The sequence below is a fragment of the Cygnus olor genome, chromosome 1 (genome assembly GCF_009769625.2).
Source record: "Cygnus olor isolate bCygOlo1 chromosome 1, bCygOlo1.pri.v2, whole genome shotgun sequence".
NCBI lineage: Eukaryota > Metazoa > Chordata > Aves > Anseriformes > Anatidae > Cygnus > Cygnus olor.
The window spans coordinates 13,171,831-13,187,637 of NC_049169.1; the positions used below are offsets into that span (position 1 = coordinate 13,171,831).

General features: G+C 34.7%; 1 protein-coding gene across 2 annotated transcripts in view; it reads right to left on the reverse strand.

The window, feature by feature from the left end:
- The window catches only part of CCDC146 (coiled-coil domain containing 146), an 82,305-nt gene that overhangs the window by 10,358 nt on the left and 56,140 nt on the right, over positions 1-15,807 (reverse strand). For both annotated transcript variants that reach the window (XM_040544556.1, XM_040544555.1), the window contains exons 6-16: positions 15,705-15,762; positions 15,053-15,229; positions 14,390-14,463; positions 12,731-12,958; positions 11,561-11,747; positions 8,323-8,418; positions 6,617-6,787; positions 5,138-5,226; positions 4,623-4,787; positions 2,035-2,259; positions 1,183-1,411 (exon numbers count right to left, since the gene is read on the reverse strand). In XM_040544556.1, coding sequence (XP_040400490.1) covers positions 1,183-1,411; positions 2,035-2,259; positions 4,623-4,787; positions 5,138-5,226; positions 6,617-6,787; positions 8,323-8,418; positions 11,561-11,747; positions 12,731-12,958; positions 14,390-14,463; positions 15,053-15,229; positions 15,705-15,762 — 1,699 coding nt within the window. The remainder of the gene's footprint in view (positions 1-1,182; positions 1,412-2,034; positions 2,260-4,622; positions 4,788-5,137; positions 5,227-6,616; positions 6,788-8,322; positions 8,419-11,560; positions 11,748-12,730; positions 12,959-14,389; positions 14,464-15,052; positions 15,230-15,704; positions 15,763-15,807) is intronic.

A 15,807-nucleotide genomic window follows, 5' to 3' on the forward strand; every position in this document is an offset into this window, starting at 1 on the left:
GAACTGATTGTTTGATTAATCAAAATTGTGATTATTGTTCACTGACAAATCTTTGACTTGGGAACATTTATTGAGACTATTCCATGCCTCACAACACTATTTTCCTACTTTTTAATTTTATGCTCTTATAGCAAGAAGACGTAAAGAGCCTGTATCAGCAGCTTCTCTTTAACCGTGATTTCACGTAAACCATCATCACAAAGGAGAAAGTTTCAGGAATGCAGAACACAAAAATCAAAGCTTCACTACTGACTCTTAGTTCTCAGAAACTATCTGCCCGTCATTATTGCATTTGTCTCTGTGACTCTCAGCCTCATTCTAAGTCTTACCTTTAAACATCTCTTACTTTCTTTAGTCTGTCACTTGTTTTCGTACTCTCTCTATTCACCATTGAAATCTGTAATTCCACAGTACAGCTCTTTGGGGTATGATTTGTATAAGGTATTATAGAAAGTTTTATTCTTTTAGCAGAGCATATAATTTCTTTAAAAGACCAAAAGTAACAGAATAGTGCAAGCACTATTTAACAGTGAGTCACAGCTCCCATCAAGCAATTACAGATGGCAATGGTACACCATAATTTACAATTTTGTGCAGGCACTAACTGAGTATGTATGGAAAAAATTACCAGCTGGAGATAAGGTCAAAAGTAAATGAGCCATTTCAGAAAGCAAGGAAAGAATGTCCAGAACAATGACGAACACTGCAGTTTGTTAATTGTTTAATGTCATGTTGTAACTAGAACTAAAACTCACACTGTTTTTGTGTAGAAGAAAATGTACATGGCATCATTGTGGGCAGCAGAGTTTCCAGAGTAGGCTCACAGTCAAGTGTGAATTGAGTTATTATTTCAGGAATTTGAAGACCTAAGTATATCCCCATCCTTCCACCTACCCCCATCAATACAGTTTTAACAAATTTTATCTCCATTCCCATTTTTTCCCCATGAGTACTATTCTCCAGTTTAGTCATGTTGACATTTACGACTATGGGGAGGACCAGCTGAGATTCCATAGCGAGGCAGTGTTTGGTATGTGCAAGGCAAAGTGTCAGAGTCATAAGCTAGAAACTCACAAATGTGATGTTAAAAACATGCATCAGTGCTTTGTTTTAAAATATAGAATAACTCAAACAAACAATCAAACGAACAAACAGAAAGGTAAAGGTTTCTTTCCCACCAACCTGTATCTGAAGTACCACCAAATCTGCATCCAGGGCTTTCTTTGTTGGTAGTGCTTTAAACCAAAATTTAATCTGTCTCTTCTTCTCAGCTGCCTTCATCTTCAGAAAACTGATCTTTTCATCCATAGCTTGCATCTCAATATCTCCATTTCTACACAACATCTCTTGCATATTTATTTTTTCATATAAAATGCATACCTCTTCTTCTCGACTTTTGAGCAGAAGACCACTGCAATAAGCCCAGAAGGTAAGACTTAAAAATTTTTGGCTCGTATTCAATGAATTCTGTTCAAGAACATAACTGGCAAGCTTGAAAGATGATAGTAATAATCTAGGAAAATGTACCAAAATTTCACAAATGCTATTTTGATATCATTACGACACTTTAAATAGAGAACAAAATGATTACAATGTCAAAATTAGAGAACACACAACTGCAAAGGTTACCCTGGTGTTTCATATGCTTTTTAAAGCTCTTCTGGCCTCTGTAAGCATTCCTTTTAAAGTGGATTAACAGGATCAGAGAGCTCTACAACTGTGTTTTTATACGAGAGATATACACAAAGCCCAAACAGAGCAGGAGGGTACAAGCTCTCCAGGCATTCAGTAGATAAGCTATGGTACTGTTCTGTAAAAATTCTGAAGAACAATTGTCTTTATCTATGGAGAAACAACAAACACCTGTAAAATGCACAGCAGCAATGGCACTGCAGTGAGGCGGGCTGTTTATGAAGCTCTGGAGTAAGGCAGCCTTGTAGTATTCGTAATTAGACTTGCTCATAAGTTGAAAAATATTGTTGACTGATGAATTTCAAAATCACACATTTTATTACATCAAATTTATGTGTATACCTCTCATTTTTTTGCTGAATAGCCCTTTCGTATTTTTTGCGTAGCTGCACAATTTCCTCTTCAATGCAGGAGATAAGATTGGTAAGTCTGTCAAGATCCAGAAGCTGTTGCTTTTTCTTTTCTTTCATCTCATCCATGACTCGCTGAAGTTTGGAGTAATCAGTTTTGAGACTGTCTTTAATTGCTACATTACTTGTATTCTTCAGATGTTGTCTCTGCAGCATTCTTTAACATAACAGAAAAACAGGAAAGTTTAGTCCTTTTAAATTGAAAGTAATTTCAGCTATTAAAAGCAGAGCTTAAACTAATTCCTAAAATACACAAAGGGTCTTCTATGTCCCTCTGCTTGGCAGACACACTACAAGAGGTAGAAAGTCTCTCTGAGAACAGCTTCTCTGTATGAGTTCTTTCCAGCTTGAACAGATCTGGACTACAGCCCAGCTAAGTGCTTGAAATGCAGCCCTGCACCACAGCTCTATCCTTTACTGGGTAGCCCAAGGGGACATAAGGAATAAAGTTCAAGAGTAGAAGTATAAACTATGATGGGAATTCTTCGTGTGTAGAAAACCTGTCCTTCCCTCCATTTTAAGAGCAATATTTAAATAAGGTCTCCAGGTTTATAGCACACCACAACACAAGAAGGGACATTATCAATCTCCCTTGTTTCAAAATCTCCCTTGTCTCAAAACAATCACAACATTGATCAGTGACAAGCTCCTCTCACAGATCCATAAAAATGAAGAAAGGAACACGTTATTTCAAGAGACCCTGCTAGCCTTTGGATGATGGTCCCTTGTTCAAGACAGCTTCTTGTTGCCACATGGGTCATTTATTTGCTAACAACAAGGAACTTAGACTTTCTGCATTTAATCTGTGGTAAGTATCACTTCTTGAGCAAGACACTACTTTAGCTACACTGGGAAGATATTCATGTCAATGTATGAAAGAGGTAGTGAAAGAAGCAGTATTGTCCCCTGTTAAAATACAGAACTGCAAATGAAATATCCCGTTTCCCATCCTTGGTTCCAGCATTAAGCTGCTGAATTACTCCGTGCAAAGCTGTGAGCTTCTTTCTGGTTCATTTTGCCTGTGTGTATAACACTTCCCAGGTCCAGAGGGTATTACAGTATTGAATTAAACTTTTGTAAAGCAAGTTTCAGAGTGAAAAAATGGCAGTATTGCAGAAATGCAATGTATTATCAAATAATTTGTGAAGAGCCTTTATCTTTTTGGACTGATGCTCTGTCCTCTAAATTGTGTAGCTTGCAGTTAAGCCAGGGATACAATGATACTAAAGTCTATTACTGGGATTAGAAATATTTCCCATAGGGTACAGAATTACTAATAATTCATTACCTTTAGCTACTTTTAAATCCAGGTTTGCAGAAATCAAAATGTCTGTTGGCTCTCTACTGGAGTATGGTCCAGTATACAACAATAAGTTATTTCTGATGTCTAGACGATATATATATACCCGTCTTTTTAGCCTTTCTCCTCCTTTCAGCAGGAATTTATTGGGAAGACCGCAACAATTTTAGCACAAAATATAAGCTTATGCATCTCAACAAAATGACTTAAATCAATGAAGTGCCACTTCTTCTCCCTCTTTCTCCAGCATGACTTTGAAATCAAGCTACACGCAGATTCAAAATATATTTTGAGTGAATGTATCCTGAATACATTCTTAGGCCTGGTTGTGCAATTTTTTGTTGGCACCAGAAAACAAAGTTTGGGGCAAAACAAATTATTTGTAAACTCAGTTTTGGCTGTGCTTCTTTGTATGCACAATTAACTCTTTGCTAGTTTCCTTCTTTCCCAGCTTCCAATTTCAGAGACACTGTCATTCCATCTGTATAGCACCAAGCAGAATATCATCACTAGGATGACAAAAAGACTGCAAAAAGGCATCTCCACTAAATAGTGAACCAGGAGAAAAGAAATAGAATCACACCCCAACTGTTCCTCCTCACCCTCTTTGTTGTCAATGCAAACTTTCATTTTGATTAGGATTGTCTGGAAATCGAAACCATGTTTTCTTTGATCTGAAATAAATGTTATCCTTATAGACTTCAGTCTGAATTTGACCCAAGAAACCTAGTTCTATTTTAATAATTAGGCAGCCACGTTACTAGCTAGTGACTCCTTTACTAGTACCATGCAGCAGCCTGTTGAGGAATAGCTTATGTTTTGGACCTCATTTTTGCCTAAGGATGAGCAAGTAAGAGTGCAACAGTGTTGTTCTTATTCAGATGCTAGAGGCTTGAGAACTGTAATACAAAGGAAATGCAGTGACAGTTTCTCCCTTCAAGGCTTAGGAAAGTGAGACAGATGCCAGACAAACTTCAAAAATGCTTCCCTGCCATGCAGTGATGCCCAGCCTAATTGTGAATTGTTAGGGTGATAAGAAATTGGAGCAGATTATGTAAGGGTGTTGCAACATTTTTGTTTGGATCAGGTTTTAAAAGTCAGGGTAAAAGCTGTCAAGGAAGAAATAGGTGTAGTTGAAGTTGAACTGGATTATCTCTTAGGATTTTCTGTAATTCTTTCCTATTTTTATAGTTGTGATCTATAGCTTAGTTAAAACTCACCTTTCTTTGGTTGTAACAGTATTCCTTAAAGTTTCTATTTCATTTCCTATCAATTTTACCCGGTTTCTAATTTCAGTTGCTTTCTGCTGAGCAGTATGTGCCAAATTTATACATTTATTCCTTTCATTTTGGATTACATCATATATTTTAGCAAATCCTTGGAGTCTGAAGAAAAGACAAGTGTAAAAGAATTAATTATTGTAAGTTAATGCACACATTATCTTGATAAAAATGCCTTATTTTATTAAATGTATTTTTTGCATTTTATTAAATTATTTTATATATAAAATATGTAAAAATAATTAAAAATATATAAATATATAAATATATAAATAAAATATAAAAAATATATAAATAATATATAATATATATAATATATATATAAAATAATATAAAATAATATAAAATATTATTTTATAACATTAAAATTATTTATATTTTATTAAATGTATTTTTTTAAATACACTTTTATAAAATGCATTATTTTATTAAATGTATCATTATTATTTTCTTACTGTTTTTGGATTTTTCTTTTCCTCTTTTTATACACTTCTATTTCAAGATCCTTTCTTTTTATTTCTTTAACACTATTTTGGAGTTGTATCTGAAATGTAAAATAGAATTCAGTAAGCACTTTAGAGTTTTCTAATCTAAAAATCTAAAAACTTTAGATTTTTCAAAGAAATATCTTCAAAGAAGGAACTCAAATGGCTACTCCTCTTAGATGAGGAAAAGGCAGTGAGGCAGAATTGTTCCAAGAACTTGTTCTAATTATAATGAAATACTTTTACTGTAACATTAAAGAACACAGTCTTTCTATGTATACTAATCTTACAATGACTTTTGTTAATGTAGATAATAGATTTGATGCTGCATCTTAAAATGATTGGTCCCCTGCTATCTGGAGTTCTATTATTTCTGTTAATCAGCCTTTCCATCACAATATAATTATCTGGCATATGCACCACTGAAATTGTACCTTGAATTTCTGGTCACATTTTCAAATAAAATTCCTTTTTCACTTTTTTTTTCTTTCTTTCTTTTATTTTGTTTTCTGCCTTTTAGCAATTACTGATGATCAAGTAGAATGACACACATTTTGTTAGGGCTCTTACCTTTTGATTTCAGTTCTCTTCAGCCCTTAATAGTCTGGGTCATTAACCTTTAGTGGACAGGCCTTCTCTCACCTCCCACTGATAGGAGGTCTTACTGGCATTAGGAAAAGCTGGTGGATCTTCGGTTGCAATTCTGGTCAGGTGTGTTAATTTATTTTCTTTATGATTTTATCTGTTTATGGACTTATTTTTAACAAATGTGTAAAGCCTGACATGCTTCTTTGACTCTATTTGTATAGACAGTCAAATATTCCCAAAGTGCTAAAGGGGTAGCTTATCTGATTTATTTTAACCCAGACGTACATTGTGAAAGTGTAATCAGTTTGTTCCTGGTATTTAGTGCAGACTGTGCAAAATCATAGGACACGCATGATACTATAATGCCAGCAAACCCAGCGACTATTCAGAAGAAAAAGTTTTCTTTCCCTCTTCCTTCAAATTAATAGAATGACTTAAACCTTGAAGCGTATCAGGAAAATAAAAATTGGCACCTGTCCTTGGTATAAGTAGCAGGTCTATTATCTTCTAATGTCCATATATTTGCACAATAAAACACATGGTTGTTGTACTTCTGAGAATCTCAGCTGAGGCTATCTGCTTTTCTGCCTCTTTCTTTCAGAATTAATTATTTTATTCTTTAGAAAGAAAACCTCCTTTCAAACACCTCGTTTCAATTTTGTTGTGATATTGCAGTACACTATTGCACTGCACCATAAATTGCCACTAAAACAAGAGAATTGTGAGCTTCCTGTGTGGTGGTGGAACTTTGAAGAGGGAAATGAGAGTCTGTAAGGTTCCCCTCACCGGTAATTTAATTTCTCCTTATACCAGCTTTGACTTTAGAACAGTCTTCCAATTATATGAGATATAATTTTTTACCTGGGCTTTCTGAACTTCCCTACATTTTTGCTCCCTCTCTTCAACTTTGAGCCACGTCAGATGTGCAAGTCTGGATAACTCATTTCTGTATTTTTCCTGCTCTTTGAAAAGCCGTCTCTCTTCAGCAATACATTCATCTAACGTGCGGGCATCCATATCTGATATCATTTCCTGAAGAAAAGCAAATTCAGTTCCTTATGCATTGATGCATCAGTGTTGACAAACCTGAAGTTTGAAACACTTTGGTTTTATCTGCAAAGCACACAAATATACAGACTACATGGATTTAAATATAAATATATAATAAAACTGCCTTAAAGATACCAGCTGAAATGTTATGCATAATTCCTTAGCAACAAGTTAAAATATCTTATCACCTAGGAAATTTCTCTTCCTCAATCTAGCAGGTCTTTCAGCTATTAAATAGAAAAGTAACAAAATTGGAGTATGCAGCAATCTTCACTACAAAAGGTTTGGAAAACAAGTTTTACATGAGGAATCTCAAAGAGCTTTGTCTCTTTAAATCAAAATGAGAGGACAACTGGATCAGAGTCTGTTGTAGCCATAAAGTGAAGAGAAATCTGATAACAGACTTCCCAAATTAGAGGTCAAACGTAACAAAATCCAGTGACTGAAAGCTAAAGCTAGACAAACTCAGATGATAAAAACCACACATTTTTAACACAGATTAACCATCAAAACAATTTAGCAGGAACTGTTGTTGTCTCTCCCACACTGGCAATTTTAAAATCAAGATTTGGACTTTTCCTAAGTTTTCACTGTAGTTCAAAGAAGAGTTAATTCAGGGAACTTCTCTGATCTGTATTGTACTGGTGGTCAGGTTAGATGATAGAACAGTTATTTGTGTAACCTTTGAATCCACTTACATCCCTCTATAATCTTTAAATAAGCCTATTTCCAGGCTTCACCAACTATATATATAGTTCATTACTGACTATTGTGGTCCATTAAAAACATATCGCATACACAAATAGTGATATGGAAATACCTTTGTATATGTATTCAAAACTAAGCTGAATTCCACCTGAAAAAGCTAATGAATTAAAAGATGGCACAAAATGAGAATGTATATGAGGGTAAGAAGATAAGAGAATATGATCTTAAGAAAAAGTTATGTATGAAAAATATTGCTTGTTATAAAGTCATCTGTATAGTGGCAAGTACTAATACTCTTACAGTTGAAGAATCTGCATTTCCACAGCATATTCAGTATATTTGACAGGCATCGAGAAATCTCGTAGAAGGTGTCACTGCCATTGGCAGGGGAGTTGGAAGTAGATGGTCTTTAAGGTCCCTTCCAACACAAACCATGATTCTATGAAATAACAAAACTATGAAGACGAAAAATTATAATTTAGCAATTCTGAATTGTCCTTGTTTTAACAAGATACTGTGTCATACCCAAAGAAAATTTATACCCATCATATTTCTAGCTGCAATATAGTTAATGATATTCAGAAGGACTTAAACTAGAAAAAAGATATGTTTTCCACCTTCCAATATGTGACCAGTTTTTTAAATATGACAAACAACCAGTCTTTAAAACTGAAGAAAATACTCTTGCATGTTGTCTCACCAGAAAGATGCAGCTAGAAACTCTCATCAGTTTTTCTTCATTCCCTTTATTCTCATGGCTGTAAAGCAACTGTTACAGTGAGTAAGTATGAGAAAGCAGAACACATCACCTGTTCAGCTAAACTTCTCTTGTTCATTTCAATTTCCTTCTGCAGTTCTCGTCTTCTTTCTAACAGTACTTCATTACTTTTAGGGATAGCTTCTGCCTACAAAAATAAATCACACGTTCTGCATGATGCCAACAAAAGATGTGAAAAATGTAAAATGCAGAAAATCTGTTTCAATTAGTTACATACATTATGAAATGATTTTTTTCTGTCTTGTTATAGTACCTAATCCAAGAGTTATTGGTTGTCGAGTAGAGCTCCTCAGCAATACTTGCAAGTTGTTCAAGTTTTTCTATTCAGAATTTAACTGTAAGCACTGAACTTCACAAAGCCCAGTTTAAGTAACTGAATTTACACTTGTTATTCTTTTCAGCAAATAAGCCACAATTAAAAAAAAATCAGAAAAACCAATTACATAAATATGTTAACTCTGACCTTGCTGAAGGAAGAAAATACCAATAATTTTAATGGGGTTTTTATTTCATGCATGTGTCATTTTTTATCATATTTTTTTTTTGCTTTAAGTTGTTAAAGTAAGATTTTCCTGTTTCCTCCTTATCCTTTAGAAAGTCCAAGCAAATAACACGGTTATGTGCTATATATTTGTGCTATATATATTTTTTGTACAATATGGGAGAATCTGTTTATTATAAAATTAAAGTGAAACGTGTAAGGGAAGAAATTACTTTCTGATTAAAATACATTTGAACAATCCCACTACAACCATTTGCATTCATTACCACTTCTGCTGTGCAAAAGGCTGTGGCAGCTGTAAACAGACATTTCCACATTTCCATGATGGGATTCAAAAGATGCCACCCAGTTCTTGAGTCTAAATGTAGAAAGCTCATACAAACATCTTTAATCCATTAAGGACTCTTGTCCTTAGACACCAGACAGGACTAAACTTAGGCACTTTTGGCTGTCTTTGCATTGTGTTGCCAGAAGAAAGCACATCCACGGAGGGAGAGGAACAGCAGCCCTGCTTTGGGGCTGGTGGCAGCCAGGGCCGCCAGTTCTCTTTCACACAGAATGTCGACGTTTAGCAATAGCTGACCTTTCACAACTTAACAAGAAGAAAAACACATTTGAAGGAAGTGTTCGTGTAATTTCCTTATTCTACAAACTAGTCGTTCTGCACTTCTGCAGACAATTGAAGAGAAATTTGGGGCACACTGATGTACTGCTGTTTCTGCAGTATTTATATTAGCAATTAATTCTGGTGAAAATTTCACTTAGAATCACACTGAATAAATGCAAATCTGGCTTACATCAGTCAAACAGGCACTTGAACTACTTGAATATTAACATATTTTAACTTTTGTGCTCCCAAGTCTTCCAAATGAAAACCATCTCAAGATAGCAAATGCAAAGTAGAATTAAGCTGGCTGCTCCAGTCTTTCGCACCCCAATATTGCATTTGAACTGACCGTGCTGCAGGGCAGGGGTGTTTTCACATTTGCTCTTCTAAAAGAGCAAAGAAGAGAATCAGAGAATGGCATTGGTGGGCTAAAAAGGCTATATTTTGCTGGCCTGGTTATGTTCTGATACCATCCTGTAACTTCTGGAGTAAGACATTGCTTGTAACTACACTTTTATCTCTTACCAGCATTCCCTTTCCCTCGCTCCTCATGATGCTGCAACTGGCAACACACACACAAGCCTGCACTATAACCTGGCTTAGCACTGAGGGAATCCTCTGCAGTGCAATTTAAACTTTATGGTCCCATTACAGGTCTCCAGCCCTTTCACACAGTGTATTGTGGTTGGGTTGGGATCTCGCCCAAGACAGTGAACTTTAACCACGGCTGTCAGTGAGTTATGGCATTTGGTTTTGACATTACATGTTTCTGAACAATTGCGATTCTCCCTCCAGGAATATTTCTTCAATAGGAACACAGGAAAAAAAAAAACAAACATTTCTCAGATTCTCTAAGCTGATACTGAACAAAATCTCAGTATGAGCTTTAATATCAAAGTCTGGAATATAAGCATGCCCTTTAATCAACAGTTCAGGAAACTCAGTTTAAAACTTTTTTGTCTGGTTATATAAAGCTTCTCCCCTTCCCAAGTAGGCTGTAATTACCAGGTAATTAATACACATGTGAATTCAGGAGGAAATTTCAACTTCATCTATGAATATCCCCTATTCAGACAGTAAAAACAATTTTACAGTGATGTAAATAAGACTTTTTTTTCCTGCCTGAATTGCTTAGAAGGATAAAAAAAAATGCAGTGAGACAATATCAAATTAGGAAACGTTAACCGCTTATGCTTCTAAATCAGATAATTGATGAATTATTCTCCTGGGAAAAAAATATATTTACTTGACTATGCAAGATGAATTTTATAAGATTGACCTTCAGTATAGGAAGGGATATAGGAAAAAAGCTTAAGAAAGAAGGACTAGAAGAATCAGTGATGAGAGAAAAAGAATATGAAAAAGTTGTAAACAAATTTTTTTTTTTTAAGAAAGAATGGGAACGAGAAAAGAAAGGAATTGCTTCAAATGGACAAACAGAATGAAACTGCTCTTTAAAAGCAGAATAAATGAAAGCAGAATAAATAAAACAGAAAGAGTAAATCAGTATGAAAAGAGTAATGTGTGAAATAGTAATGTAGGGAGAGAACTGAGAAAAGAGAAATTTGAGTGGAAATGAATTAGGGAATTATATCATATCATTTAATACCAAATTTACGTAGGGCTAGTTTCCTGCCCCCAAGAACAATGTTAAATGCGTTATAAATTATTTAGAACAATGTGCCAGCAATCTTCAAATTTAAAAAAGATGAATCTTTTTGTCATCTGATGTAAGACCTGGGATTCATGCAATACTTGGCTTTATTTGCCAGATACAAATTTATCTGATGCCAATGGGCAAGCTACTGTACTATGTCACTTCTAAAATGACCATAATCTTGCAGTATATTAAAGGAAGACATGCTGCCACAGTGCCAATAATCTCCCAGGTCTCTTTGATTAGGATGTTCCCAGCCTAAATTCTATTCCTCAAGAATAGCTCAATATAGCTTGATGCAGTATTTTTGTTACAGCTATAAAACCTTGAGCCTCCTTAGTCATAGCAACAGTCGTGATACTTTTCTGTGCATAGAACACAGAAAACACACACACTTAGAACGATCTTCTCTCCTTCTTCTGTTAGGACCAGTCAAAAGATTTCATAGATGGATTTCCTGTAAGAAAATTTGGAATTCTTATGATAAATATGTTCATACAGACCTCTGATTTGAGTCTCTTGTGCTGTGACTTATCTTGTTCCAAAGACTCATAAATCACATTCAGCTGTAACTCCATCTTCTTTAAATTTCTCAGTTCTCTATCTTTCATTGTTTGCTTGTGAATGAGAATATCATGTTTTTGTTTTTTCTCCAAGATACATTTTTTTAAATTATAATCCAGAACTTCTCTATATTAGATACATAGAGAATTTTAGAACCAGGTAACTTGAGCAAGACATGTATCAATCAGGCATGATCATTTTAATGGGGTTTCAGTACTGCATTAATTATCTATGAGCAGCAAGATAAAGTTATAAACTACTGTCACTGCTTGCTTTAAAATTAGCAGGTAATTTTTTGATAGCTTTAATCAATGATAACACTCTTAATTATGTCAATGTGGTTTCACAACCTGTTCAATCTAAATCTGCTAAAAAAAACGTCTGTAGAAAATAAATTATTACTGGAAGAAGAGGAAAACACTTTTTTTTTTTTTTTAGTATGAGGGAATATTTACATGGTTGCTTCACTCAGACATTTCAATTTACTGTGCCACTATCTAACACAAGATTTCAAAAGCAAAAGCAAAAACATTGCTATTGAGGGTATGGCAATGACTGCAACTATACATCTTTCTTTGCAAAGAAGGAATAATGTGAAGCTTGAAATCAACCTAAGAGTTTATTTTACTTTATTAAGTATATCTAAGCTCATAATTTCAAGGGAATATGAAAGATATAAGTGGCCCGTCCCCACTGAAATTCAGGAGTATGTGGGTCAGAAATTTACAATGCTCATCTGAAAATGAGAATACTGATTATTTATTTATTTAATTAATTTGCTTAGTTTACTTTCTGTGGGCTACACAGAAAAAAAAAAAAAAGTATCTTCACGGGAGAGATAAACATATTCCCTTTCAGAGCAAAACCTAGAGTCTCACTCTCCCAGGATTTTATCAAATACTTTTGCCTTTTAACTTTTTCTTCAAGCCATATCCTAGATTCCAGCAGTTTATATAAACATTTCTGAAGTCAAAACCAAGCCTGATAATTTCTAGTCTGCACTGATTGCAACATAAAACTTGAAAGCATAAGCAATGCAACAGAGAAAAGATCTTTCAGAACAGAGAAGTGCTCGCTCACACTCCACAGCTTAGGTCTACTGCTCTAACCTGTCTGCTAGGATTGCTGATTCCTTCTCTCTGCCAATTTCTAGCAATCTTGTCAGAGCAACGCATTCTTGTTGTTTGCTTTCTAGCAAAGCTTGTTTTCCATCCAATTCCTCCATTACATTTTCTCTTTCTTGCAAAATCTCTTCCATCCTTTTTTCAGTGGCTTTTAGAGTATTGTTTAACTCCTGTATTTGGTTATTAAGGGCTTCTATCTTCTTCTCTGCATCACTGTGGATATATTTTAACAAAACAGTAGAAGTTCACATTTCTACATGTGTACTTATATGTGAAAATGAAAGTTGTCAGTTTTCATGGACACACAAAAGTGTTTCAGTGCCATAGCTGTCTACTTGATATGTTCAAAAACAGATTACATACACTGAAAATTGGCATTGAAAGTGCCAATACAGTTCAACGATAAAATTGCCATGAGACTAATGGGTAGCTTAGCACCTTGACAGTATTATAAAGAGTTAACAGACTTGTGTCACCATGACTAGGTACAGGGTTGTGACACTTCTAAACATGATTCCCAAGGCTGGAAGCTCTGGCGAGTTCATTCTGTGATATCACTTAAGTAGAAAGACTCATTTAAATACCTCATTAATAATCTACACAACGCACCCACTCTTCAAAACTGCTTTCCTCTAGCTCTATAGGGAAAACTTCTTAGATTTATTACAGCACAGTTACATTAAGCAGAGTACTGAGGAGAAAGTAAAGGAAAACCATTACATAAATTTAAAAACTGAGAGACTTAACATTGTCAAGTAATTACTATATTACAAATTGGGACTGCAAGCAGGAGACACAAAACCTTCTGTGTAACTAAAAGGGCACAAAAAGCACTGTTCAGCTGGATGGCAATTTGACTGCCAGCATCTGGGAGTGACCTGGCTGACACTGCACAGCAACAATTAGATTTTACAGATGCAGAAAGCAGCACGTCATGCTCTGATGGAGGAAAAAACAGCTACATGAAAATAGAGAAATGAAAGGCTAGAGGCTGGCTTACATTTCCCAGCTGAAATATTTGACACCAGAATTCACGATGGGAGCTCATAGTAAAACACACCTGACTAAAAAACTGCTCCATAAGCACTGAGGGAAAGGGGTTATTTTGCTCAGACCAGACTGTCAGCTGTGAAAACTGCTGCAGTTTCACTGATGCCAACAGAGATAAATTAATATGCTGTCACTGAGGACTAGAATATCTAAAAAAGGTTAATTGCTGGATTACACAGTATACATAGTATAGCATTATTATCTATTAAAACCTAGTAAGTAGATCTGATACGTATTATTGCAGTGCAGTAAGATGGTTAAGCGATTTTCGACTAAGCTTTGTTCTAAGTTGTTCCTCATTGTACTTAAATTCTGTAGAACCATAGAATGCTTGGGTTGGAAGGGACCTTAAAGGTCATCTAGTCCAAACCCACTGCCATGGGCCTGGACACCTTCCACTAGAAGAAGGTATTTAATCTTAAATTGTTTCACTGCATATACTATATTTTTTTGTACAGTGCATGGATTTTAACTGGATTGTAAATGCTTTTGAAAATGTTGATCTTAATTTTAACCAACTATATGTAAAGTCTCAATAACAAATGGATGAAAATAAGTAATACATATATACTTAATTATTTATTGAAAACATACATTTTTTTCCAATTTATCTTCTCAGTTTCTTTTCCAAGTTGTGCTGGAACACCAAGGATCTTAATTAGCTCATCCTAGCAACAAAACAGAAAGGTTAGGTTAATAGTCTCAAAATCTGGTGTGAGTTCGAAGAATTAATATTCCCATTGAACTGCTGTGAAACTAGGCAAGAAATGTATTTACAAATTACTTGAGCTTGTCCCAGGGAATAGTAGCTGCTACTGCAGAAACTAATTGCTATGGTATTTACCATGTCATTATGTGTGCAAAACAAAAAATACATTTGAATATTCTTAATATGTCTGTATATGTTCTCAATACCATGGAAAGGAAAATTGCAAAGACCTGGGTGCATATGTTTTAAGTCTCTTGGATCTGAGCATGTATTAGAGCAGTCTTCAATAACACAGCATAGCAAACATGGCATTCTGAAAACAATTTTTTATTATCAAAACCAGGATTTTTATTATTTCCTGAAGGAATAATAGTGAAAATAGCACAGCAACATGTTTCATGCTTATTGAAAAATGATTAAATAAGTACATTTAATGATTTGAAATGACAACATCCAGAGGATTCACTGTTCCCTTGGACAAATGCATAAACACATACGTGCACACACACAGATACACACACACACAGATATAATTAATTTTGTGTTACTTTTAAATTATCCTGGTTCTCTAGAAGCTTTTCCACTTCTTTCTTGTCTATTAACACCAGGCTTTGCTTGGATAAAATGTCTTCCTTCATTGCATTAACTTCTGCTTTCCTTTGAATTACTTCTTTGCTGAGCTCGTCACAATTTTCTTCCAATTTTTTAATTCTCTTATCTGCTTCCTTTAAAAATGAAGTAGAAGATCAGGTTATTATTTTCCCTTTTACAGTTGCAGGTTTGTGCTATTAGAAAATTCATTGGCATTGAATTACGATAACATTTTTTTACAGCAAGGTATGAAATATGATCAATAATAAGCAGAATTTTACTTCCAACAAACACACATGAATTCATCAGGATTTCTGTCTGCAAATGAATTTTCCATATTCACATCCTAGAACTTGCAGCTATCTTTACGTTATCCATTTGCTGAATACAGTAAAAAACACTGTTGAGTAAACTTAAGAATATCGAGATCTTTTATGAATCAGGTATGCACTGCTTGCCCTAGAGTTATCGAACCTGAATGATATACTGTTAATTTTTCTATGTAATTGAAAGAACTCTAGAACTACACACTGTAAAAATATTTTCATTGATATTTTAATACACTAGCTGACAACATAAAACATGGCTTTTCCCATGTTTCATACTTACACTTTGTTTTGGAATTCTTTCATATTCTTTTTCCAGAAGTGTTTTCTCTTCTTGCAAACTACAGGAAAATCAAAGCAGAGCTAAATATATTAGCAATATATCA